The sequence below is a fragment of the Microtus ochrogaster genome, chromosome 7 (genome assembly GCF_000317375.1).
Source record: "Microtus ochrogaster isolate Prairie Vole_2 chromosome 7, MicOch1.0, whole genome shotgun sequence".
Lineage (NCBI taxonomy): Eukaryota > Metazoa > Chordata > Mammalia > Rodentia > Cricetidae > Microtus > Microtus ochrogaster.
Window position 1 is genome coordinate 11,080,004 of NC_022014.1, and position 25,671 is coordinate 11,105,674.

General features: G+C 48.3%; 1 protein-coding gene across 1 annotated transcript in view; it reads right to left on the reverse strand.

Moving 5' to 3' along the window:
• Grin2a (glutamate ionotropic receptor NMDA type subunit 2A) overlaps nt 1-18,565 on the reverse strand; it is a 445,415-nt gene extending 426,850 nt beyond the window's left edge. The window contains exons 1-3 of the mRNA XM_005349294.3: nt 17,599-18,565; nt 16,819-17,009; nt 14,883-15,314 (exon numbers count right to left, since the gene is read on the reverse strand). Of these exons, the coding sequence (XP_005349351.1) occupies nt 14,883-15,296 (414 nt within the window). The 5' untranslated portion in view covers nt 15,297-15,314; nt 16,819-17,009; nt 17,599-18,565. The remainder of the gene's footprint in view (nt 1-14,882; nt 15,315-16,818; nt 17,010-17,598) is intronic.
• Nucleotides 18,566-25,671: the final 7,106 nt, after the last annotated feature.

Consider the following 25,671-nt stretch of genomic DNA (forward strand, 5'->3'; position numbering starts at 1 on the left):
ACACACACACAGACACACACACAGACACACACACACACACACGGATGCAGGGGGCAATGGACGGCTTCTGCCCAGGAAGTGCACCAAAGAGCACAGGTTTCACCATAGCATACAGGGTAATACAAGATGTTAAACTTACATGTTGTTTATATCTGGAATTTTCCATTTACAGTTCTCAAACTCCAATTGACTGGTAACTGCAAGCGCAGAGGGGAACACAGGTAAGTGCAGAGCACTACGAATCAGTTCCTAGAAGGGCTGGGTTGGCATCAGAGGGGCTGGGAACCCGGAAATCACACCTGCTGCAGTTGTGTGCAGGAGTTCAGGCACCTTCAGCATACGGTGGTCCGCAAATCTGACCCACATCACTGTATATGTCTCAAACCCTGAAGGACTGTGAGCCACGTACTTTGTCCTGTTCCCTGCCAGCTTGGTGCACGTTAGTTATCTGTGAAGAGGGAGCGGCGACTGAGAAAGGGCCTCTGTAAGACCAGTTTGTAGACAAAGTGTGCAGCTTTTCCTTAATTAGTGATTGATTGAAAGATTCAGATCACAACGGGGCGGGGGCTCCTTGAGCAAGTGGTCCTAGCGGGGTCTCCCTGGGCAGGTGGTCCCGGCTGATATAAGAAAGCAGGCTGAGCAAGTCATGAGAAGCAAACCAGTTCTTCCATGGCTTCTGCTGTGGTTCTGCCTCCAGGTTCCTGCCCTAAGCACCCACCCTGACTTCTGATGATGATGGACTATGGTACGGAATTGTGAAGCAAATGAACTCTTTCCTCCCCAAGTTGCTTTTGCTCCTAGTGCTTCGTCACAGTATAGAAACCCAACTAAGACATACATGTCCCTAAATGAGCTTATTTTGTTTTGACAAAACAGGCTTTGATGAGCACTAACGGTTAGCAGCTGAAGAGACGGCTCAGGGGTTAAAAGCAGTTGCCCTTTTACAGAGGACCCAAGTTCAGTTCCCAGTACCCACGGTGGGTGGCTCAACTCCAACTCCAGGGGAGCGAATGCCTTCTGGCCTCTGAAGGCGCTGCAGATACCCACACACATACATATAATTAATCTTTTAATCTAAACAAAACAAATAGTGATAAGCTACACTCAAGTCAGGGCTGAAATTTAAAAGGAGCCCTTTATAATATATAAAGCTCAGACAGAATTATGGATAAAAATAAACTTCCATTCCAACTCATATTTTTCCTTTTCAAGTCAGCAACATAATAGATAAGGGAGATATGGAAATATTCTATTTGTTAATTAATTAAAAACTTCTTTCTCAATGTTGTATTGCATTTTGTGGATTTTTTTTGTTCTGTTCAAATAAATAATTAAAATGGCATATCCCAACTAGGCGTATGCCTGTGACCTGTGAACTTGGGAGCTAGAGTCACCAGATCAGGAACTTATCCTTAGCTACAACATTAGCTAAGGCCAGCCTGGGGTACTTGAGACTCTGTCAAAGAATAAAGAAGGGGAAGAGGAAGAGAAATAAAGGAGGAGGGGACAGTGAAGAGGGGGAGGAGGAAGAGGAAAAAGAAAGACATTTCCACTCTATGGAAAGTTATAACATCTAAAATGGTAACTCATTCAGAAAGCAATTGTTGGGTTGTTTTCACTCTCTGGGGGAGCTAGTCACGGGGGCTAGGTGGAATAGGTAGAAACAGAATCAAACCAACATTTGCTACAACAAGCAAATGTTCCAAACACAGGGAATACAACTGGAAGAAGAGGAGGAAGGGGAGTCGTGGTAATAATAATCTGACTATTGGGAAAATCAGAATGGATCTGTCCCTAGAACATAAACATATTACTGTACTAAGAGGTGAAAATATGCATATATGTAAAAAAAAGTACTGATTAAATGGAAACAGTTGCACAAATGCCCACTTAGAGATCCCTGGCCGCTAATCACGCAGAACATTGTCTCAGGTGTGCTGACTACGAGGCCGCTAACCTGCACATGCCTCTGTCTATGTATGTGAGCCAGCTGGGCTGATACAGACATAGGTCTCTTCCCTTTCCAATCGCATTTGCTCGTTGGGAGAGGTAAAGACCTTTAGGATTCACAATGAGAATACAGGGATCATAAATTCCTCTCCAGGGCCAGTAAAATGTAGACCAAATCTCTCACACACTTGGAGAAAGTGAGTGTGTTGGTTTTCAGCCAGATTCCAAGCCCTGAAGCACCAGGGCGCAGGGGTTTAAAAACAGATAAAGGGGTTGAGAGGTCCAAAGTGTCTAAACACACTAGCTAGAGGGCTCAAAAAATAAAGGCTCTTGCCACCAAACCAAATGACCTGAACTCACTCCCTAGGACCCACAGGGAAGAGAGAAACTACGCCCACAGGTTGTCCTTTGACCTCCAGTGACATACTCTCACCCACTCATAAATAAATGAACATAACAAAAAAAAAATCTCAAAGAAACTCAGAGGTGGCCCAGCCCAGGCTTCTGCCTTCTCCCTGACGCCAGTCACTGTTATCTCAGCCACCTCTTACAGGCCCTTCTGCCGCTGCGGACCCCGACTGCCAACACCCCATCATTACCAAAGCTGAAACTCTGCCGCTCAGCTCTGTCTCCAGATGGAACAACAAACACCCCCCACAACCGGCCACTGGGGTCTGAACATCTCTCTCAAACTCTCCCCGCCGCCCCGACCTCTGTCTTCTCTGGAACCCTTTACACAGTCCATATGGAGTCCGCACAGTGCTGAGGGTGCCTCCCTGGCACTCAGCACAACATCTGCAGAGGGAGTTGTCCTCTGGAACCAAGTGCACCTCTGCAGACGCCGGCATCCATGCTCCCGGAGAGCAGGGCAGCTGTAGCACTTAGGTGGCCTTTCCAGCACCGCTCACAGAACAAGTTTCATTAAGGCAAGGCTGCCTGTTCTCAGGAGAAAGTCAGATTCTGGACAGATTGTGAATTTGCCAGTGTGCGCCTATAAGGCCAGCATAGGAAGTCGACACAGGAGAACGTCAAGCTCAAGACCAGACTGGGCTAGAGAGTGATACTCTGCCTCAAAGAAGTCAGAGGGCCAGGGAGCTAATTCACTGGGTATCAACAATTGTTGTGCAGGTATGAAGACCTGAGTTCAAATCCTTAGCACCCGCATAAAAAACTGGTCTGACCACCTACCTGTAACATCAGAACTGTGGGGGTAGAGTCAGGCTTGGACAAAAGCAGCCATCTAAGATGACACAGCTACCAAAGAAAGCAAAGTAGAAAAAACTAGAGACAGGAAGGACCTGAGTCTTTTAGGGGTCGTTGATGGGACTCCATTGCAAATAAACTGCCAAATATCCTAAGGATTTTAAGCCGCCATTGATCAAATACTGTGTCGCTTGCAGCTGAAAGCACCCCCTAGCAACAGTGTGTGTATAATGGAGTTGTTCCCTCTATTTGGACATTAGACTTTAAGAAACACAGCCCTGAGGCAGTTTGAATGCAATTGATCCCCATAAGCTCCTAGGGAGTGACACTATTAGGAGGTGTGGCTTTATTGGAGTGGGTGTGGCCTTGTTAAAGGAAGCGTGTCACGTGAGGGCAAGCTTTGAGGTTTCCTATGCTCAGGATACTGCCCAATGTCTCAGTTGACTTCCTGTTGCTTGCAAGATGTAGAACTCTCAGCTCCTTCTCCAGCACCACGTCTGCCTGCACAGTGCCATGCTCCCCACCATGATGATAATGGACTAAATATCTAAACTTCAAATGAAGCACCCCAACTAAATGTTTCCTTTGTAAGAGCTGCCATGATGATGGTGTCTCTTCACAGCAGTAGAAACTCTAAGACAGGCCTCATTCACTTACGAGTTGGATCACTACTTAGAATATGTTGAACTGTTAGGGGTGTTGTTTTGTTGCTTTCTGGGTTTATTATTGTTGTTTTGCTTAGGTTTTTGTTTTGTTTTGTTTGAGGCAGGGTCCCACATAGCGCAGGTTGTTTTCCACATAACCTGGACTATCTTCTAACTCCCTATGTAGCCAAGAATGATCTTAAACTTCTGATCTGCCTGTATCTCTCCAGTTCTGGAATTATAGGTGAATACCCTCATAAGCCCCTAAAGTTCATACACATTTTTTTTAAATGTTGTGCTACTGAACAATGCGTCTAGTCAGGTTCAGCACAGTTCGCTGTTCAAGGTCTTGCAAAGCTCGTGCCCCAGTGAGTCTGAAAGGCCTTTGTGGTGGCTGGCGTTAGGAAGAAAGCTCCAGGTGGCTCAGCAGGTAAAGATGCTGACTGCCAAGGCCAATGACCTGAGCTTGATCCTTGAGACCCATGTGGTAGAGAGAGTGAAGTGACTCTCACAGGTTGAGCAACTGTCTTCCCACCTCCACGAGTATGCCATGGCCTGTCCATGCCCATGCACATACGCACAATCAATCATTAAGAAATTAAAATTCTAATGTGTTAAAATTGCTGGAAGTAGAGATGAAGTACCGCCCAGCAAAGATCATCAAATATACATACACATATATAGATATATGTGTGTGTGTGTGTATGTGTGTGTGTATAGTGAAGACAACGATCTGTTGCTGGCTTGGCTGTACATTTCACCATGATTTAGTAAATAGAAATATCACATTTTTCACACAATTTTTATTTATCATTTATATATCAATAAAACTGGTGCATTGACCCCTGCAGTACAGACTATGGCAGAAGTCCATTATTTCAATTTTTAAAAAAGTTTGAATTTTAATTTCATCATCAGCATCTTAATCATGCAAGAGAAGACAACGAAAATAGTTTTTTAAATCTGTCGTCCACAATAAAACTTAGTGTCTGCATTGATGCTAATCCCCAGACCCACTGAACTTAAAATTATGTACTTAGAAGGGAAATAAAATAAGCAAAAGAATATGAACAATAGACCTACTTTCTAGATGTGAGATGTGATTCTCAACAAATCCCTGCAGCCTTTATTCCCTCACACGAGCATAGAGGATGTTTAAACAAATGTTTCCGGGGCTGCCAGGTTCCCACTGAGACATTAATCCCTGGCAGGGTTACATGAGATACTATATGCCGCATTCCACACTGCAAGGCCCAGTGCCCAGTGCGACATACGGTCCAGTCGGTGGAGTCAGTAAGTGCAAAGGTCAGAGAGATCACCTCCACTTCCAGCTGTTCCCTTATCACCCACACTTCACTTCCACTTTACCAATGTAAGAAATAGAATCCAACGGTTCCTTTGCAGAGGGACCTCAAGCCAGTTTACATCCAGACACAGGTGACCTGGAAACACTAGACCCCTAGTGACAACTTAAGCTGCTCCCAGGCACCCCAACTCTACGATCCTTCCACACCAGAATCAACAGCCAAGCTTGGCTAATGACCTGCAGACACAAGCTCATACAACCAACTGGCTTTAAAACAAACAGGATGTCAAGTGGAAAGATGAGCCCACAGGTATGGGGCTTCAGTGAGAAAAATGCAGACAAGCAGGGAAGAGGGCAAAGGAAGACCTAATACAGCGCAGCATGTAAGATTGCACCCTCCTGATCACTCAGCGGGACTGGGAAGGGAGGAGGGCTCTTGTTATAGGAGAGTTTGGAAACTTCTCTTCACGCAAGTGGCAAGTCGGTGCACCAGCCATTCTTAGCCGGTTTCTCAACTTCACAAAGTCGTAAAGAAACTTCCTTTCCCTGCTCTGAGTCTCCAGTGCTCTTGTCATGAAGTGGGGTGTCCATCGCCGAGTCTCACACCAGGACAAAATTTCACAGTGAGTCCTTAGAAGGCAGACCCGGTCCTAGCTGGCCCTGGAGGAAGAATGAATCACTCCAAGGGATCCTTATTTCTAAGGACTCAGTTTCTCACAGGAAATGCCTTTAGAACCTCACATCACTTTTAATACCCCATCTGCAACTGCTAAAAATACACGAAACGTAAACACTGTATGTTATATCTTAAGAGTCCAGGATGAGTCAGACACTGACCCGAGGCACACTCTTCATCCATGACCTCATTCGGCATTGTTTCATTGTGGCAGTTGACCCCCACAAACTCGAGTGTTTGAACACTTGGTCCCAGGTGGTGGTGCTGTTTGGGAGGTTCGGAACCTTCAGGAGGAGGACCACCTTGCTGGAGGAAGTGTGCCGCTGTCCGTGCGTTTTTTGAGTTTTCATTGATTAGCCTTCCTCCCCTTTCTCTTTCTCTCTCTCTCCCCCACCCCCTTTTGAGTGTGGATGAGAAGGTGATTAGCTAGCTTCCTGTTCCTGCCACCAGGAAAACATAACTGTTGTCATGCCTTGCAGCCGTGATGAACTTTTTCCCACTGAAACCAGAAGCAGAAACAAACCCTTTCCCCACTAAATTGTTTTTGATAGTGTTATTTGGATCTCAGTAACAGAAAAGCAGACACGTCCCATTCTGCAGTTAAAGGCTCTGAGGCTCACACACACACAGTTTCCCAGCTCAGTAGTGAAGCCTGAGTGTAAACACCGGCAATCTAGCTCAGAGTCAACACTTTAACCATTTAATCGCAGCATTCTCTAAAAGATTAAGACAGACATCTTCTGCCCCCAGTCTTGTTTTGATGAACTTCTTGCCAATCTTTCCTTGAAGGCAGAGAAAATTTCCCGAGTTAAACAGGGTCTTAGAGATGATCTCACCCGGACTCTAACTTTGCCAAGAAGAGCAGGAGACTGAGAGAGATGAAGGGGTGTCCCAAGATCACACAGGTATGTGGGGATGGAGCTCAGGTCCTCAGACTCTTGGCCCAAGGCTCTCTGACATGCTCCAACTTAAGCTACTTGGTAGCAGCACCCAGAGCCCCAAAGCGCTGTGCAAAGACTAGGAGGCCTGCAACAGCCAGGCAGATGTCTCTAGAAGTTAACAGTGGCCTCAGCATGACAACACAAACACCATGAAGGGAAGCCCTGAGGGAGGTGGCCCAGGGTGAGAGCACTTGCTGTATAAGCATGAGGAATTACGTTCTGGTCCCTAGCATTTTCATAACCACATCCATAACCCCAGCACTGGGCAGAGAGAGACAAGACGCTCCATGGAGCTTGACGGCCTGCCAATCCAGCCAAAAATGTGAGCTGCAGATTCAGCAAGAGACCTTGTGTAAGAGGAACAAGGTGAAGAGCTGAAGTGATAGGGCAGACCTGATAGATCCCTCTGAACTTTGCATTTGTGTGCAAGTACATGAGCTCTTCTCACATGCTCCTGTCCTTGCAAAAAGAAGGGAAAGGAGAAAGGCAAGCAGACAGGTAAGCAGACAGGCAGGAAGGCAGATAGGAAGGAATGAGGGAGGGAGGGAGGGAGGGAGGGAGGGACGTTAGTGGAGTGTAGATATTTTCCTCACAAGCATCAGAGGTCTCCATTTCCGAAGCTTTCAGAAACAATGTCATTTCAAAGCAGGAAGTGGGAAGGTGGGGCCTAGGGAGAGCGCCTATCCTGTGAAATGGAGCGGTGGAGAGGATGGCTTATCCAGCCAACAGTTGCCATGGAGAAGTGGCAGTATGGCCAGGCCTTTGAGTTTTTTTAAGCTATGATTTGAACTTTAAAGTGTTGGTAACTAATGGAAATTGGAAAGATAAAGACTGTGGAAGTGTGAGCGCATCAAGAAGCCCGGCTAATGGCCTTACAGCTGCTCCTTTACATGATGACCTGGCTGCAAGATGAGTCACCGAGGCCACTGACTCTCTCATTGCAGACCCGAGATTCAGTCCTGCTCCTCCCTCTCCCTCTTCATCTGAGGCTAAGGGAATAACGACAAACACAACCCTCAAAGCAGGAACCCACAGCCATGAAGGGTCGAAGCCATTCCCGAGGAGCTGGAGGGCCGTTTGGTGAGTTAGTCATGCCTTCTGAGATGCTGCCTGCTGCTCCCTGCTGATTTACGTAGGAGGGAGAGGATGACTGCCTCTGACATGCCTTCTCCATGCGGCTAGAGGTAGGCCTCCCACCCTCTCCAGTTCCCTGCCGATGCTGCAGCAGCCGCTGAGTGGGCTCCTCCAACACTCAGATCTGCATGTCTGCCCTTTCCCTGAGGCTTGGGTGTTTAATGGCCCATCATTCACATCCAACTCGGGAGCTGCCAGGTTGCGAGCGCACCAACTTCCTCCGCCTACCACTGAGCTGTCACTTAGCACTGCTCCAGGGGGTTTCAAGTGCAACCCCTAATTCATGCTAGGACCCAGGATGGCTAATAATTATCTTTTGCTAATGAGAGAAAAAGAGTTGGCACACATATATGAAATCAGTCCACACTTAGGGAACAAAAGGAGCCCTGAAGCATACTGTGACATGTTTGTCCATCCGGAAGCAGCATCAAGCTGGAATCAGAGTTGATGACTTGATTTATTCAATCAACAAACATTTACCAAGTAACCAAAGCAAAGAGACATCAGGCAGGCACACCTATGACCCAAAGTGACTGTGGGTGGACATGCGAGATAGAGGAACAGTTCAGCTCCGTGTAGTCTAAACATTCTGCAGTCATTTAAAAGTCAAACCTAAACTCCAGTTCACTATAAGGAAAAATCCCAAGAATATATAATCGAGTTTTAAAAACATAAAAGCAGGTTAGGAAATAAAACTAGCTCAACACCAGAGGAAACACATTCAAGCCCCTTCCTTCTGCTTCTCCTAAGACACAAAATTTATACAGAAATCTTCCTATTTATTATTTGTATAGTATTGCCTAGGAATTAAAAAAAACACAAGAAATCAAAGATCAAATCAAAAGTACAGAGGACTGGGTCAAGGAGCTGGCTCAGCAGGTCAAAGTATCGGGCCCGAACTCCACCCCTCAGAGCCCACATTAAAAGCCTGATGTGCACACCAGCAATCCCAGCACTCCCACAGGAGGATGAGGAACAGAGGAAGGAGACAGAGATAGGAACAACTGCCGGAAACGCAAGGCCACTGTCTTGGAATATGCACTGTGGTAGAAACAAAGTGGGAGAGAATCAGCTCCTGAAAAGTTCTCTGATATCCACATACATGTCATGGTACAGTCACACCCAACAGTCACACACACAGTCACATGCATGCACACACATGTATGCACACACACATGCACACATGCATTCTCACAGTCACGCACACATACACACAGACACACACACACTCACACAAACACTCATGCACACATACATACACACAAATATTAGTTACTTAAGAACGAAAGATAAAGAGGAGTCCCTAAAATTGCATGAATTGAAAGATGAGAGCTGAAACCATGGTGCAGCATAGGCTGAGCCTTTAGGCTTTCCATCCCCAACAACAGAAAAGGGGACCAAAGAAAAAAAGAAAGGGAAGAGGGAAAACCAGATCTCATCATTGCAAACAGGAAGATGGGAGCCATGTGGGTCATCGGGAAATGAATCCAGCACAGGTGCTAACAAACACCTGGGGAGAGGGAACAGACACAGAAATTGTGCCCCTCCCAATGAGTGAGGCTGGGCATCCACACCACCCTCTAAGAGCTGCATCCCGGCTCAGTGGTGTATTTTTCATATTTTGATAAATAAATCTTACCTGCAGCCCAGAGGCAAAGCTAACACCTCTAGAGGTCAGACAATGGTGACACACACCTTTAATTCCAGGATTTGGGAGACAGAGTCAGATGAATGTCAGTGAGTTCAAGGTCACCCTGGGCTACACAAGATAAATGCAGAAATAAATCCACGTGGTGGTGGCTCACACCTTTAATCCAGTACTAGGGAGTCATACGCGCTTAATCCCAACACTAGCGGGAATAAAAAATGAGGCGAGAGAGGCTGATCTGCTTAGTTTTGAGGTCGCCCAGCTTGGTAGAGGGAAGACTTCTCCAGTGGCTTGGCTGCCTTGCTTTTCTAGTTTTCAGGCTGAACCCCAATTTCTCTCTGGGTTTTTATTATTCATGCTACCTCCCAGGAGGTCCCTGCCTGTGTCAAGGAGTCATAGGAAGTCACCAATGTAAACAAGTCCAACCAAGCCATGAAAAGAAAAGGGAATGTTCCTGGCAGAGCTGCTAGTGGGAATTGTGGTTTAGAAACCCTAGTCCTGGGGCGTAGTTAGGCAGGAGAGCACTGGCTCAGCACACAGAAGGCCCTGGCTTTCATCCCCAACACCACACAGAAAAATAAAAAATAAAAGACTAGGAGCTGGGCTGTCACTCCGTTGGTAGAGTGCTTACCCAACATTCACAAAATCTGAGGTTGGATCCCCAGTGCTGCACAAACTGGATGTTGTGTCAAGTGCATAGAATCTCAGCACTTTGTCGGAAGGGGCAGGAGGATCGGAAGTTTGAGTTTATTAGTAAACTATATAACAAGGTCCAGGCCACTCAGGTTCACAAAACCCTGATGAGCACCTCATTGGTGCCCAGTGCAGAGTGATCAGCCATGAAACAATATACACACAAACAACAAAAACTGACTCAATGGATTCTAGTTATATAGATTTTTGAATACGTATATATGTATGTAGCAAAGACAATCAAAGTGGTGACTATCACTTTAAGGAAAAGTATGGAAAAGTAAGGGGCATAGGGGAAGGCAACTGGCCGGGGCTGAAGGGAGGAAAGGGAGTGATATAATTCTATTTCAATTAAAAATAAAGTATAATTACTCTGAAAATAAGCTCACGGAGAAAATATAAAAATAAGTAAGGTATAGGGAGGCTTGGTTGAGAGACTATGGCACAATGAAGAAAGGACAATTCAAGAGAGTGGACACAAGCAAGAAGACAAGAGAGGAAGTGTCCAGCAGACAGGCTAGAGAGTTTTCCAGAACTAAAGACACTTGAGTCAAAAATCCCAGAGTGTAAAGTACAAAAATAATAGGATAAATATAGTATAATTCACTGGGCAGTGGAGGTACACACCTTTAATCCCAGCACTCCAGAGGCAGAGGCAGATCTTTGTGAGTTCAAGGCCATCCTGGTCTACAGACCTACTTTCAGGACAGCCAAGGCTACACAAAAAAAACTTGTCTTGAAAATTTTTAAAAAATAGTCTAATTCTGAAATTGCAACACAACAAACTGTTCTTAGAAGAAATACATCCATGTGTTGCCACAGTTAATCCCACTGATAAAATTTATGGCGAGCTTTTTATTTCCTTCCTTAAACTTTAATGTACTTTCTAAGCGTTCTACAATGAAAAGACATTATTTTTATAGTGTCTGTGGAGAAGAATTCATTATTTCAAAAAACACACATACACGTAAGTACTTGTTTAAGATCTGCCCTCAAAGATTGCATCGTAAGAGGCGGAGGTAGATGGCACATGAGGCTCACTCAAGGCTTCCTCTGCCTCCACACGCTGCTGCACACACACATTTAAAGTAAACACACAAGGGCTGAAGAGATGGCTCCGCAGTTAAGAGCACCTGTTGCTCTTGCAAAGGACGCAGATTCAATTCCCAACACTCACATGGTGGCTCACAACCAGCTCCAGGGGATCCAACAGGCATGCATGTGATGAACATTCATGCATGCTAGCAAAACAATCACACACATAAAGTAAAATAAACAAGTCCTTTTGTAACTCTTAAAATAAAAAATTAAAAATAAACATACCAAACAAATCCACACAGTGACAGGCATGGACAGATGTAGGTAAAATATGAACCCAGCCTTTTCCATCAGAGGCCAGGGGAAGGAGGAATTCAAGGGTGGTGAACAGAGATGTAATGGTCTAATCAACTTGCTGGGTTTCCTGGGCAGCAAGAGTCTGTTAGCTTCAACAAGCCAAGATGAGGTGAGAGCTTCATCTACACCAAGCCTTATGCTCACCTCCAACTTGGGATATTGCAAGAACACTCACTGATGCCAGCCGAAATCAGTGGCCACAATAAATTAAATTAATACCCCAAACACCTGCCACTCGACACCACTGCACTCAGTATAAAGCAATGGTTCTCAACCTGTGGCCTCCACCCCTTTCACACGGGTCACCTAAGACCACAGAAAACACTGATATCTACATTATGATTCAGAACCATAGCCAAATCACAGTTATGAAGTAGCAACAAAAATGATTTTATGGTTGGGGGTCAGCACATGAGGAACCGCTGCGTTAAAGGGTCGAAGAATTAGGAGGGTCGAGAACCACTGGGGTAAGGCTTTGTTCAAGGATCAAGTCGACTAAGAGAAAGGTAGAAAGTGACATATGCCTCAAAGCTTAAGTGTGTGGATTCCTGTGTGCACATGTGCGTGTGTGTGAGTGTGTATATATTCCGTTTACCTGATAGTCAATCATTATCACACTGTCAAGTCAGAAGTAAAGAAAACCTAGGTTTGTTCTGGGTGACATTACCCAACTGAAACCCCCTTATGGAGTCTTGTCAGTCTGGGGAGGTTAAGGCCCTTCTATCACAATGCTGTCAGCACACCTAAGCAAGGCCGTTTTAGACAGCATCTCATGACTAGTTCCATACAGCTAAATAAAGTCTGCTGAATGCTAAGCAATAACCCAAACAGGTGGTAAAGAGACACGCCAAACATATGCATTCCTAATGAAGAAAAGGCTGTTTGCATTTCAGACAACTTTCCTTTTTAAACACACACAGGTTTCTCCAAATACCACCCTCCGAACCCACTCCTCCCACATTCCCTGCCCCTCCTGTACATGAGGCCCAGAGACCCCGCCTGTCTGCCCCCTTCAGTGACTCCTGGCTGTCCTAATTCTTCTCCCATTTCTGATACAATCGGAAATCTCTCCTAGACCAACTCTGGAGAGCCCCAATTCAAGACAAGTCGGCCCCTATGGTGAGCTTGAACAACAGATACGCCAGCCCTCTCTTTCACGTCCCTTTCTCAGCAACCTCTTACCATTTCCCAGGTCCTCCCCCCCCCCCCCGACTTGTCAGCACAGGCTTCTGTTCACTTAAACGCACTTTTACCCCTGTCTCCAAAAGGCAATTTCACCCCAGGAGAAAAAAAAACACTCATCCAGTCCTCTGACTTCTCAAAACTAGCTAGTCAGAGACCACCCTTTAATGGATCAAAGTTCCTTGATAGTCAAGGTCAGAGCACATCAAGGAATGCTCACATTGGGGTCCCCTCTCTGTACCCACATTTCCACCTGTCCTGTGTGAAGGAGAGACCGCCCCACACACTTCCAACTCACAGTCAGGAAAGTTACACAACCCTCCCAAGCTCAGCCGGCCTTCCCAGGCCTCCTGAGTTCTCTGATGGTTCTCACTGTGTAGCCCTGACTAGCCTGGAGCTCACAGAGCTCTGTCTCCTGAATGCTGCCATCAAATGCATGTACCTAATTTATTTTCTGTATATGCCCTGCTGTACATATTCATTTTTATGTGTTGCTTCTATAATCAAAACTTTTAAAAGGGAAAGTCAGTGAAAATAGTTTTACAATCTAATCCCCCTTTCCCCTATACTTAATACGATGGCTTCCTCTTAATTGAACAAGCCCTTTAAGCTGATTCACTGCCTCTCCCCATGGCCTGGTGCCGCCTATGCAATAAACCAAATGTCTGTCCCTCTCAAATAAGGAATGTTAAAGGTTAGGTTTGGTTTCCCTGGATCACAGCTTGGGACCAGAAAAACAAGATTCTATTTTCATCACTCACTGTGTATTTCTGGGGAAGTCCCTTAACAGCTGCATGCTTTAGCCACTTGGAGAGTTTTTGTAATCTTTAGGTCCTTTGCTGCTCTGACATGGCACAGTAAGCAGAACCCAGCCATCCTCTGCTTCATTAGAGAGGTAACTGGGAGACACTTGCTTCCCCCCCCCCCCATGAGATCCTGCAGACGGAGGGCGATCTGAAACCAGTGTTCAGCGAGGTATTGCACCTCCTGTATGTTCTCACTGCATGTGCCACAGCCAGGAGACCCAGAAGAACTAACACAGTCCCCGGAGGAGCTGCCGGGATGCAATGCCCAGAGAAGAAGCTGGGTTGATGAGCACAGCAGCGTTTCAAGAAAGGCAGAAGGAAAGTGCTGTTAGGAATATCCACCATTCCCCAGCTGTACCCTGCTACCTAAGGAAAGCTCTCCAAAAGGTCTCCCGGCCTTCCTGGCCCTCCTGGGGCTTGTGTGGAGTAGCAACACACTAACTCACTTTCTCCCCTTCTTCCCCCCTTTTTTGTTTTAGTTCTCTCTTCCAACTTTCTTCCCCCTCTTGACTGCAGCTTCATTCTTAACATCCCACTCAACCTTCAAGCCTCCCCCATCCTCCCTATGCTCCTAAAAAACATGGAACAAAGCCCAGAAGGTAAGACATATTTTCACTCAATTCTGAAATCCAACTTCCACACAAGGTCAATCTTCCACAGCCAATGCCTTCCATCTGAAAGTCTCTGGAAACCCTGTTCTGAAGCGATCAGCTCACACAAGAGCTACCTAGGACACCTGGGCGGTCGGAATGTGGGGAACGACACAACACTAGGCCTGGAGTTACTTCCTGGCACATGCCTACTCCCTAGAGGCAGAGTTCCGCCCACATGCCTCTAGCCTTGGGGTTCTCCAGCTCCCACCTCCATTCCTCTAAGTCTGGGCCAGCACGAATCTGTCCCTTTTTGCGTTTGCTAAAAACCTCACATAGCCATCCTTAGTATTTTTTTAAGCAGTTTTAATAACTTTATCAAAAGAAAGAAAACGGAGATGCTGATGAAAACTGATTCTGTAGACATGTACTGGCCCCAGTGCCCCCCGCTAGCCTCTGCCTTTCCATCTCCATGCCCCATCCTGTTCTTGTATTTTTTTGTACTTATCTTGGCACACAAGGAGCGTCTGAGCCCCATCTTCAAATCCAAAAGCAACCGGCGTTTCCATTTATGTCTAAGCCAAGGAGATACAGCGCGCGATCCTTAGACCAGAGGCCACTTAACCTGTTTTCACACCCAGTAGATGCTAGGGGCGCCCTAGGCCCCCCGTGGAGGCTCCAGGACCCTGGCAGCCCATCTCCTCCAGGCCTTACCTTGTCAGCCATGATCATAGATGCACCCCCGTGAATGCCCAAGATGGGGATGAAAGTCTGTGAGGAGATAAAATCCAGCATCTGAGCCACAGCCTCCTGGTCAGTGTCGTCTCCAAACACGAGGCCATGGATGCGCGCCCCAGACATAAGGTCGCACACATGCGTGATGAGGCTTTTTGGGTCAGTGCGGTTCATCAGCAACGCCACCACGTTCACGTCCAGGGGCAAGCCGGTTGCCTGCTCCGGGCCCCACAGATTTCGAAGTTCGCGCTCTGTCACGTCGTGACTGTGACCCAGCAGCACCGCAATGTTCAGCGCTGGGGGACCCTTCTCCGCCGCCGCGTCCTGCGCCGGACGGCGACAGACCAGAAGGGCCGGCAGTACCAGCAAGGTCCAGTAGCCCAGTCTGCCCATGGTCGCCACTTAGGGTCCCTGTGAGGTGGAGGAGAGCGAGAAGCAGGACGGCGGTAAGTGAAGGGCCCAAGTGACAGGAATGACTGCCCCAGCACCTGCTCTAGGAGGCAAGTGTGAAACTGGGCACCAGCACTGGCTGCTTTGGCCACTCACTGGAGTCCTCATCGCTGATACCATCCGCATCCCTGGACCCACCTCCATCTCCATCTACCACTCCAATCCAGGCTATTTCTCCATCCCTGTCCCCAAGCCCATCCTGGCATCCTGCCTCCTCCTCTCTTGTCTCCAGCAACTGTCCCCAACTCCACCTGGGTCCAAATCTTACACAAGATTCCCCAAATTTGATGCAGACCACAGCTCCTAAGCGCCCAGAGAGCCATGAACCCCACCACCACAGGCAAGCAGATGCCCAGACCAAGCGGTCTCTAACCCTGTTCCTCCGCAAGTGCAAGGACCAAGTTATCGGCCCCGCCCCCTGCTTAAGCGCAGTGAACTCCGAACCCGCCCCAACGTGAGAGGCGGTGCCTGAATACCGCAGCCTGAATCTGTCCCTTGCCTAAATGGTTAACTGACCCCACCCCCTGGGAGCTCGCCCAGTGCGCCACAGACCTCGCTCCATAGTGGCACCCACCGGCTGCAGATCCCGCTCCTACTCTGCAGGATAAACCCAAGCGCTTGAAAGTGAGGATGCTCTCTGTGACCCCAGGTTTCCAGGTGCTTGGGGGAACTTGGAACCCCGACCTCCCCATCTTGCTGGGAGAGGCTTTCACTTTAAGGCTAGAAGTCCCAGGACCCGCCCGCTACACACAGGTACACACAACCAAGCGCGCACACAAGTCTCTCACTCCGTGTGAAATGCAAAATTCTGGAGAGTAGGCTCGCTGCCCCACACCGCCCCTCCCCACCTCCCAGCAAGCCAACCAGAAGGTGGGAGCTGACAACGTCCGGGGGTTGGGGATATAGGCTCCCAAAAAGCTCTCAGGTGGACGTAGAGTGTACAACCCCTCCCCAGTCTTTCCACTGTAGAGCCTGGAGTCAAATCTTAGATACACGTGGGCAGTGGGCTGCACACGCCAACAGACACGCGCGCTTTTCTGCGAACATCCGCAGGCCGCCTTGGAGATGCCCACGGCCAGCTGGAGCTTTCAAACGTCCTCGGGTGGTGTTCACACAAGTACTGTACCAGGTGCACAACGGTGCGTTCCTGCAAATGCCTGTACAGTCGTGCACGCGTGTAAAAGCGCGCGCCCCTCGGCCCGGGTGCTGTTGCACCCGGGGGAAGTTGGGGCAAACTCCAACCCTGGCATTTAGGGTGAGCAAGGTGGAGTGCAGGGCCGCAGCGCCACCTGGTGCTCCTCCAGCGCTTCGCTACAGGGCTCTCCCTCCCCGGCTTTCTCGCTCCGGATTTCTCTTGCTCGCTCCTTTTCCCCCCTCTCCCTCCTGAACCATCTCCTGCTCTCTCCTCACCGGTTGAGCCTGTCTCCTCCCAGGCCCACAGAGCTCCTCACCAACCAGGACGTACCTGTAGCCGGAGAAGGTGGAGGATGCAATGGGGCGTGCTGCGCGCACGAGCATCTCGGCCGCCTCAGCAGCCACCGGGTTTAGCGGGTTCCCGCATGCTGCGGCCCCCGCGCGCTCCCCTGGCTGTCCCGCGCTGTCCGCATCGCCCCCATGGGGGGCGGCTATCCCAGCCGGAGGCTCTGCAGCAGGGCTCTACCGGGGCGGAGGAGAGATGGAGAGGCAGGGTCAGCCCACCAGCGCGGGGGAAGGTGGGGGGAGGGATGCAGTCTGCAGTGCTCACAGCCCCCTTATGCACCCTGGGGGCTCGACCAGAGAGGGAGCTGGAGCTTGGTGCCCACAACACCCTCGGTGCGGATCTTCAGTCCCTGTGGCTGACAACAGGAGCTCCTCTCAGGGACGCACCGGAGAGTGGGAGCCCCAGGTTGGCCACCCACGAGAAGCTTAGTGGGAACCTCCACCCTCAACCCCTACCACCACCCAGGCGCCGGCTACTGGGAGTTGTGCGACCAGGAGCTGCTGAGCGAGGGGGGTTGGGGGTAGGGAGAGAAAAAGAGGAGGGAAGGAGGGGGCGCTGGCTGAGTTTGCGACGAGCCGACGAGCCGGGAGGAGAAGAGGGGGAGGGAAGGACGCGGGCTCCCGCGGTCCCGGATCCCCGAGGGAGGTGTGATCACTCCCACGTAGCGACCCTCTTGTGCGTCCTGCCACCCCCTCCTATCCAGACCTCCCCCCACCCGCTTCTCACAGGGCCCTCCAAGGCTCGGCGTCCCGCGCCAGCACTCACCGCAGCCTCTCTCCACATAGTTCTCAGCAGTGGCCGTCCCTGGTCATCTCCAGGGCTGATAGCTGCGGCCGCGTCTGTCAGAGCTCATCCGGCCCCATGCTCGGGCACAGCACCCCGGGAGCCTCTCTCCTAGAGCCCTGCCTCAGCTTCCTGCTCCACTCCGGACAGCAGCTGCCGGGTCGTCTGAGCGCGCCTGGACACCCTCTCCGCAGCCCAGCTCCAGCCTGACGTGCGGGAGAGCGAGTGTGTGTGTGAGTGAGTGTGGGAGCGCGCGCGCGCGTGTGGCCGGGGATCCCCGCGGTCCCTGGCCGAGAAGGTTGCGGGCGGAGGACCGCAGCTCGCTCCGGGCCCTTCGCTGAGGGGTCAGCTCGGCGCCGGGCGTTCAGTCCCTCTCTTGATCAGCGGGAGCCCAAGAGAGTGCCTGGCCACCGCGGATCACAGCACTGGAGAAGCCAGGATCCTGGGGCGCGCTTCTCCGCGGTCGCCTTGGAGGATAGAGGAAGGCAGAGGCACCCACCACACCAACTTAGGACTTGTTCCTGCCAACGAGACGCAACGCAGCAACCCCCGCGCAATCCGAGGATGTTTGGAGCTCTGGCCCGCCTGCAGCCGCCCACCCCGGAGGCGGGCCAAGGCAGACCCCGCAGTCCCTAAGCGGTGACGCGGAACACGGCCACCCTCTTCTGGAGCGCAAGGCGGTAGCGAACAAGGCCAACCTAGGTGTCTGGCTGGTGATGGGGGGGAGCCTGCGGTGGCGCGCAACCTTGGTGCTGAAACCACGCTCTCCGCCCGCTCCCGGGCGTCTGGTGCTGCTGGAGAATCAATTATTCAGATCTCTGCTACGGCTTCCTCCTCCAGTGCTTCGCACCGGGTACAGCAATCCCTGCTCCACGCAAGGCACGCCGACACGCACACACCCGCCCAGAGAGTCTGCTCGGATGCTTCTCTCAGCGCCTCACCACCCTGGTATGGGAACCCACTCTGATGTCAGGGAACCAGGAACCTAAAAGCAAAAACATATACACTCCCTCCATGCACAGACGCCCGTGCATGCGTACACCACACACACACACACACACACACACACACACACACACACACACACACACACACTTGCTGCTTTCTTCTCTAAGTTGTACCAGACAAAAAGTAACCCTGAGGTTGCCACTAAGTCACCAGAAGGGATGAGCAGAGAGCCCGGGACTAAGTGGACTTGAGAGCTAGCGGGCTCTAATTCTGTCGTCTAAACAGGAGGCTCATTGTTAGATATCCACATTTGACCTTTGAATAGTCACCTGCGTCCTAACACCACCTCTACCTTTCTCCTCTCAAAAGAAAGGTCTTACATTCCAATTGACACCTAATGTCACCTGAATGCCTATGCTCCAAATTCCTATGTTAAAATCCTGAACCCTAGGGATTAAAATTAAGAGAGCTGGCCTTCAGAGTGATTAAGTCATAGAATAGAATGTCATTAGTATCCTTATAAAAAACGTTCCAAAGAGCTAGCCAGCTAGACAGCTCCTTGCCCAGCCAGAAGCAGCCCTCATGTTGATTTCAAAGAAACAATTGTGAAAACCATCTTGTGGTTCATAAACTGCTCAGCTTTTGCTATCGCAGGTGCACCCAACTCAGACATTAGCATCTCCCTTTAATGACTGGACAATCTGGGGAAACAAGTAGGCAACAGTAATACGAATGCCTATTATTCAGGGTTATCTGAAATGAAAAGACAATGGCCTTGGTCAGAGCCAACAGACCTAGCTATAGTAGGTGCTCAGAAAATATAAGTGCCTCTAAAGTGACCCCTCCAGGAGGGTACTTCTGGATACATTGGTATGGCCACAGGAGAGCAGGCAAGAAAGGGACATTGGTCCAAAAGACCTGTGGATTTACTGCTTTGCTGATTGCGGTATGGAATTCCTTGGGGTCTTACACAAAAGAGAGCAGAAGAAGGTAAGTAAAATGTAGGAAGGATTCCGTGATATGATTGAGACAGAAAATAAGGCAATGGTCCATTTCCTGAGGCTGTGGATGGGCTGAACTGCGCAGGTCTCTCCCCTGTGTAAGATACCCTTGGGGACTCATGGAGAGGTTAGACTTAGTTCGAGGAGCTATAAATCAGCAGCCAGGTAAGTAAGCACCTGTAGCCTCAGCCACCCGGGGTGGGGGGGGGGGCTGTGTAGCCTGAGCAGCCCGGAAGACCCAGTCTTTAAAAGGTGATTAACAAATGGGCAAATGCCTCAAGTGTCAATCATTCATCAACAGTGCAGTGCTAAAGCCAGGCCTAGTGCTGCAACTACTTGGGAGGAGGAGGTGGGACGATCATAAATTCAGAGTTTCCGTGGACTACAGAGTGAGTTCAAGGCAGACCTGAGCAATTTAGTGATGAGACCTTGCCTCAAAGTAAAGAGTGGAAACAGGGCTAGGGATGGGGTTCGGCGGTAGGAACTATAATCTTGATTTCTAATGCCATACAGTAGTTCTGTCCCTTCCGTTAGCGTCATATAAATTGAATCCGCCAGTCACTTGTTTTCGTTTTCTAACGGGTGACTCAAAGCTTCACCCGTTTTGTTACATGTGTGCATGTGTAGGTAGCATTCTATTTGCCTTTTCCAAATAGTTATTTATGGGGAGGGCATCACATGCCATGGCTTGTGGAGGTCAGAGGCAATTTGCATAAGTCACTCGCTCTTGCCACCACTGAAGCAGCGTCTCTCTTGTTATCTGCTTCTATGTATTGCAGGCTAGCTGGCAAGATGGCAGGCACACTTCCAGGAGACACTCTTGACTCTGCCTCACAGTAAAATGTTAGTATTACAGATTCAGACGGTCACATTCGGCTTTTTATGTAGCTTCCAAGAACAACATGGGCTGTCAGGCTTGTGTGGTTAGTAATTTTCCCATGGAACCGTCTTCCTTGCTCCTGATTATTTGAAATTACTGGATTGCTGGCTTTCTGTATGAATAAACACATTGTGTGTCCAGTCTCCTATAGGTGGACATGAATTGCAGGCTGTAGGATGTTTAAAAGTAGCATTCCAGGCTAGAGAGTGTGACAACAACACAAACCGGGCCACGTTTTTTATTATTATTATTTACTAAAGATTTCTGTCTCTTCTCCGCCACCGCCTCCCATTTCCCTCCCCCTTCCCCAATCAAGTCCCCCTCCCTCCTCAGCCCAAAGAGCAATCAGGGTTCCCTGCCCTGTGGGAAGTCCAAGGACCACCCACCTCCATCTAGGTCTAGTAAGGTGAGCATCCAAACTGCCTAGGCTCCCACAAAGCCAGTACGTGTAGTAGGATCAAAACCCATTGCCATTGTTCTTGAGTTCTCAGTAGTCCTCATTGTCTGCTATGTTCAGCGAGTCCTGTTTTATCCCAGGCTTTTTCAGACCCAGGCCAGCTGGCCTTGGTGAGTTCCCAATAGAACATCCCCATTGTCTCAGTGTGTGAGTGCACCCCTCACGGTCCTGAGTTCCTTGCTTGTGCTCTCTCTCCTGCTGCTCCTGATTTGGACCTTGAGATTTCTGTCCGGTGCTCCAATGTGGGTCTCTGTCTCTGTCTCCTTTCATCGCCTGATGAAGGTTAATATTCAGGAGGCGGGCCATGTTGTTATACATTGTCATTAAGTCTTCATACCTTACAAGAATAAGTTTCTGTTTCCTAAACCTAATGTATCTTGCAAACCATGTTTTTCAACCTGTGCTGAACTTGTGACCCCATGTTGTATGCCCGCCCCTTAGCCTTGCTAGCCTCCTGTCCCTGTGACACAGTATTGTCCTTTCGCCTATGAAAAATCTTCCCAGACATCTTGATGATTCACTCCCCTTCCACATGTGTGCCCTTGCATTTACCTACCCCACAGCAGCCTTGGGCTGGAGTTGTCCACCCCGGTGTCCTCCACTCTTCTACACAGGTTCTAATAGCCAATTATCTCAACAGCTCTTTTCTATCTACCTGATGGAGCAAAGAGGGGCCTCAGGAGCCAGCGAGGGCTGGTTTCTGCAGTCCTGACTTTGGGAGAGGCACTGAGCACCAGTTCTAAACACAGTTTGCTTTACTCAGACAGTGGTAGAATTGGTTTTTCCTCAGGTCTAAGAAGAGATGGCTCAGCCTCTTGCAGTACCAAGAGCCCATGTGAGGCAGGTCACAATCACGTGGGACTTCAACCCCGGAGGATCTAATTTCCCCTTCTACACTCCTCAGGCTTTGCACTCGTGGACACAGACCCACAAACAGACGTATGCATATGCATAATTAAAAGTAAAAATAAAATCTCTTTTTAAAAGCTTCATGCTTACAATCGCTTTATTCCATCAGAATCTCAGAAGTGGAGCCAAGCACAGCTAGTTTTTGTATTTTTGCTTCATTTTGTTTGGGTTTCTTTGGGTTTGATTTGGTTTCTGAGATGGAGTCACACGTATCCCAAGCTGGACTAGAATTGGGGAATAACCTTGAACTTCTTACCTCCTCCTTCCACCTCTCAAGTGTCAAGATTACAGGTGTGTGCCACCACACCTGGTTTATGTGGTGTTAGGGATCAAACATGGGGCTTTGCGAATGCTGGGCAAGCACTGGACCAACTGAGCTGCATCGAAACCATATTTTTTTTAAATTTGAATTTCATTGACTGCAATTTTTACACATATAACAGGATGCAGCATGTTGTTTCAGCACATGAGCTGACCGAATGAGGTAACTAGTATCCCCTACTCTTAATGTTTCTCAGCTTTTGCAGCCAGTAAGCTCCTGTTTTTAACATCTTCATGAAATAAGTAACAGGTTAGTCTGAACTATAGTCTCCCGCTCTACTTTTATAGCACTAGAATTTATCCAGGTGTGCCTGGGTTCTCACTTACCCTCTCTACCTTCTATCTTTCCCAGGTTCTAACTAATCATAGCAAATTTTTGCCCTCTATGTGTGGCCAAGAATGTGCAGTAATTGCCTTCTGTGTCTGGCTTATTTGGTGCAATGTCCTCCAGTCTCATCCATTTTGCTGCAAATGACAGACTTTTATCCTTCTTCATGTCTGAAGACTGTTCTACTGTGTATCTGTACCGCATTCTCTGTTCAGCTTCTGACGGACACCTGGGTGGATCCACATCCTAGCAATTATGAACAGTGTTGTGGGACTTTCGAGTTGACTCTTGGGGTGATTCTGATAATATCCCTACACATATATCAATGCTGAGCTTAGAATTGATTCTCATTTGATGCAAACTACAGGTATGACGTCTAACTTGTAAAAGGTTGAGTTAAGCATGCATGGTTGCTTGTAAATGCAGAAAGAAGGTATTTATTCAAAGAAACAGTCTGTCTCTAAAACCACAAAAAGCTGACATTTTCTTGAGGTGGGCATCTTACCACTGCAAAGAGATGTCATCGGTCAGGCACTAAAACTTCTCCACACACTTAATGTGGCCGTGGACTCTTCAGAATCTGACCTGATGCCACACTGCAAAGCAGCTCTCTCCCAGCAGAAAAGCTGAGACCGACTTTGATGCTGAGGATTCCGGATGGACAGAGGGCTGTCTTCACGGTAGCAGTCCTGCCCAAGACTGTGAACAGTGAGCAGAGAGAAAAAAGAGGACAGGAGGAGGGTGGACAAGGAAAGGTGAGGAGAAAGACAAAGAAGAGGAGGAAGAGCGGACAAAAATTTGGGTGAGCTGACTGTTTCATGTCAGCTTGACACACCTAGGGCCATCAGATGGGGGGAGCCTCAACTGAGAAAATGCCTCTGTAATGTCAGGCTGTGGTCAAACCTATGGGGCATTTTCTTAAGCAGTGATTGATGCCGGAGGACCCAGCCCACAGTGGGTGGTGCCATCCCTAGGCTGGTGGTCCTGGGTTCTATAAGAAAGCAGGTTGAGCAAGCCATGATGAGCAAGTCAGTAAGTAGAACCCCTCCATGGCCTCTGCATCAGCTCCTACTCCAGTTTTCTGCTCTGTCCTGACTTCCTTCGATGATGAACAGTGATGTGGAAGTGTAAGCCAAATAAACCAATAAACCCTTTCCTCCCCAAGTTGCTTTTGGTCATGGTGTTTCATCACAAAAGCAACCTTGACTAAGAGAGGAAGAGAAAGGGGGAAGAGAGGGGAAGAAAGGGAAGGGGGAAGGGGTGCCCAGATAAATACCATTCTTCAGTCAATTGTTCCAGCTGGGTTTACCATAAGCCACATCATTAAAGAGACTGAATTATCTAGTCTGGTCATAAGGAACAAGTTGTCTCAGCTGCTTTCAATCATATTGATTTATCTTCTAATGCTCCAAAAAAAAAAAACCAGAAAGAAAAGGAAGGAAGATAGGAAGGAAGGAAGGAAGGAAGGAAGGAAGGAAGGAAAAAAGGAAGGAAGGAAATAACATAAGCTGGTTAAATGCTATTGTATCTACAAGACAGAACTAAAATTAGCCAATTATGAACTATACTTCTTTTTATGTATCTATTGACAGGGAAAATTGATAGTGAATTATATAGCACTTTGAAATGGAGAGTAATGTTGCTCTATCCTGCTTTTTGTCTTTACTGTTTGAGAAAATGCTTGCTGGCATTGTTTTAAGATAAATTCCTAAACAAGCACCAACCTGTTGGGGGATATTCGACCATACTGTGAACCCCAAGTTTGCATTTGTGTTAGTTAAATAAAATTAACCTTGGGTCAGGAGGCTGAGTTGGCAGCTAGTTGGCAGAAGGTAATCATAGAGCATCAGAGGGCTCTGGAAGAGAGAGAGACAAGAGACGTACTGGGAGTAGTAGACAGTGGTTTTGAGTGGTGCAGGTTTTCTGTTCTGGTGGAGTGGAAGGGCCAGCTTTTGGAAGACATCAGGAAGGAGAGAAGGTTAGCTACTTGCTACTCCACCTCTCTGAGATATCAGGCTTTCACTTCAGCCTTTGAGTCCCAAGTTTGATTTATATAGAATGATAGAGATTTAGTTAGAGTTACCTTTAGCAGCAGTGGCACAGCCAGTGCCTGTAGGAACAGGATTCCCGCTGGGCTGGGACCTGAGCAGCCAGGCCAGAGAAACAGGCCAGTAACTGTGGAATTGCAACTGCTGGCTGAGATACTAGATTAAGGCGCAGCAACTGTGTTGGAGCCAAAACAACAGCTCGAGAGGCTATAGACAGAGGGCAGTGCTCACACATCTCTTGTGGATGTAGAAATGCATCCAGCCACCACAGAAGTCAATATGAAGGTTTCTCGAAGAACAAAACATAGATCTACATATGAGCCAGCTGCACTCCTGGCATTTACTCAATGGTCTCGAAGTCAACATATCGCAGAGACACCTGCACATCAGCAGTCAACCCAATTCACAACAGCTACATGTCGATCAACACAGGCATGGATAGGGAAGTTTCCCCAGTCACACAGAAGAGCCAAGTTATGCCATTTACAGAGAGTGGACGCAGCTGGAGATGATCATATGTGCAAAGTAAGCTCATATCACAATGACAGTTATCATGTTTTCTCTCCTGTGTGCATGAATGACATGATATTTGAAGCAAAAATGTCAGAAGAAACAAAGAGGACTCATGGGTGATGAGAAGGGGGAGAAGAGAGGAAATATGCTCAACTTGTATGGAAATGTCTTTATGTAACACAGAACTGCGTACAATGAACATTTTTAAAAGATGAATTCTTGTGTTACATGGTATGAGAAATCCTACAGTTTAAAAAGTTTTTTTAATCTGGCAGTATAGAAAGAAAGAAGGGGGGAGAGAGAGACAGAAAGAAGTCTGATCACAGGAACCTATTGTACTCCACGAGAGCTCCTACCAACCTGCAGAGCTGCCCTTTCTCTGAGAGATTCTGTATTGGAATAGCATCTTTATTCTGCATATGAAAAACCTGAAGCTCAGGCAGGATCAATCGAGTTTAACAGTGGAGACAAGATGAGTAAGATCCGGGACTCTAGCATGTAATTGCTGGGTAAAGTACAGAACATTTGTAGGCTGGGAAGATTCCAAAACAGTAACTTGATATCCTGAGACTCAAGGTTAGAGCAAAAGGCAGGTTAAGGTCAGGGTGGCTGAGTAGCCTGAGTAGCTGGCTAGTCGTGGCCTCCAGCAC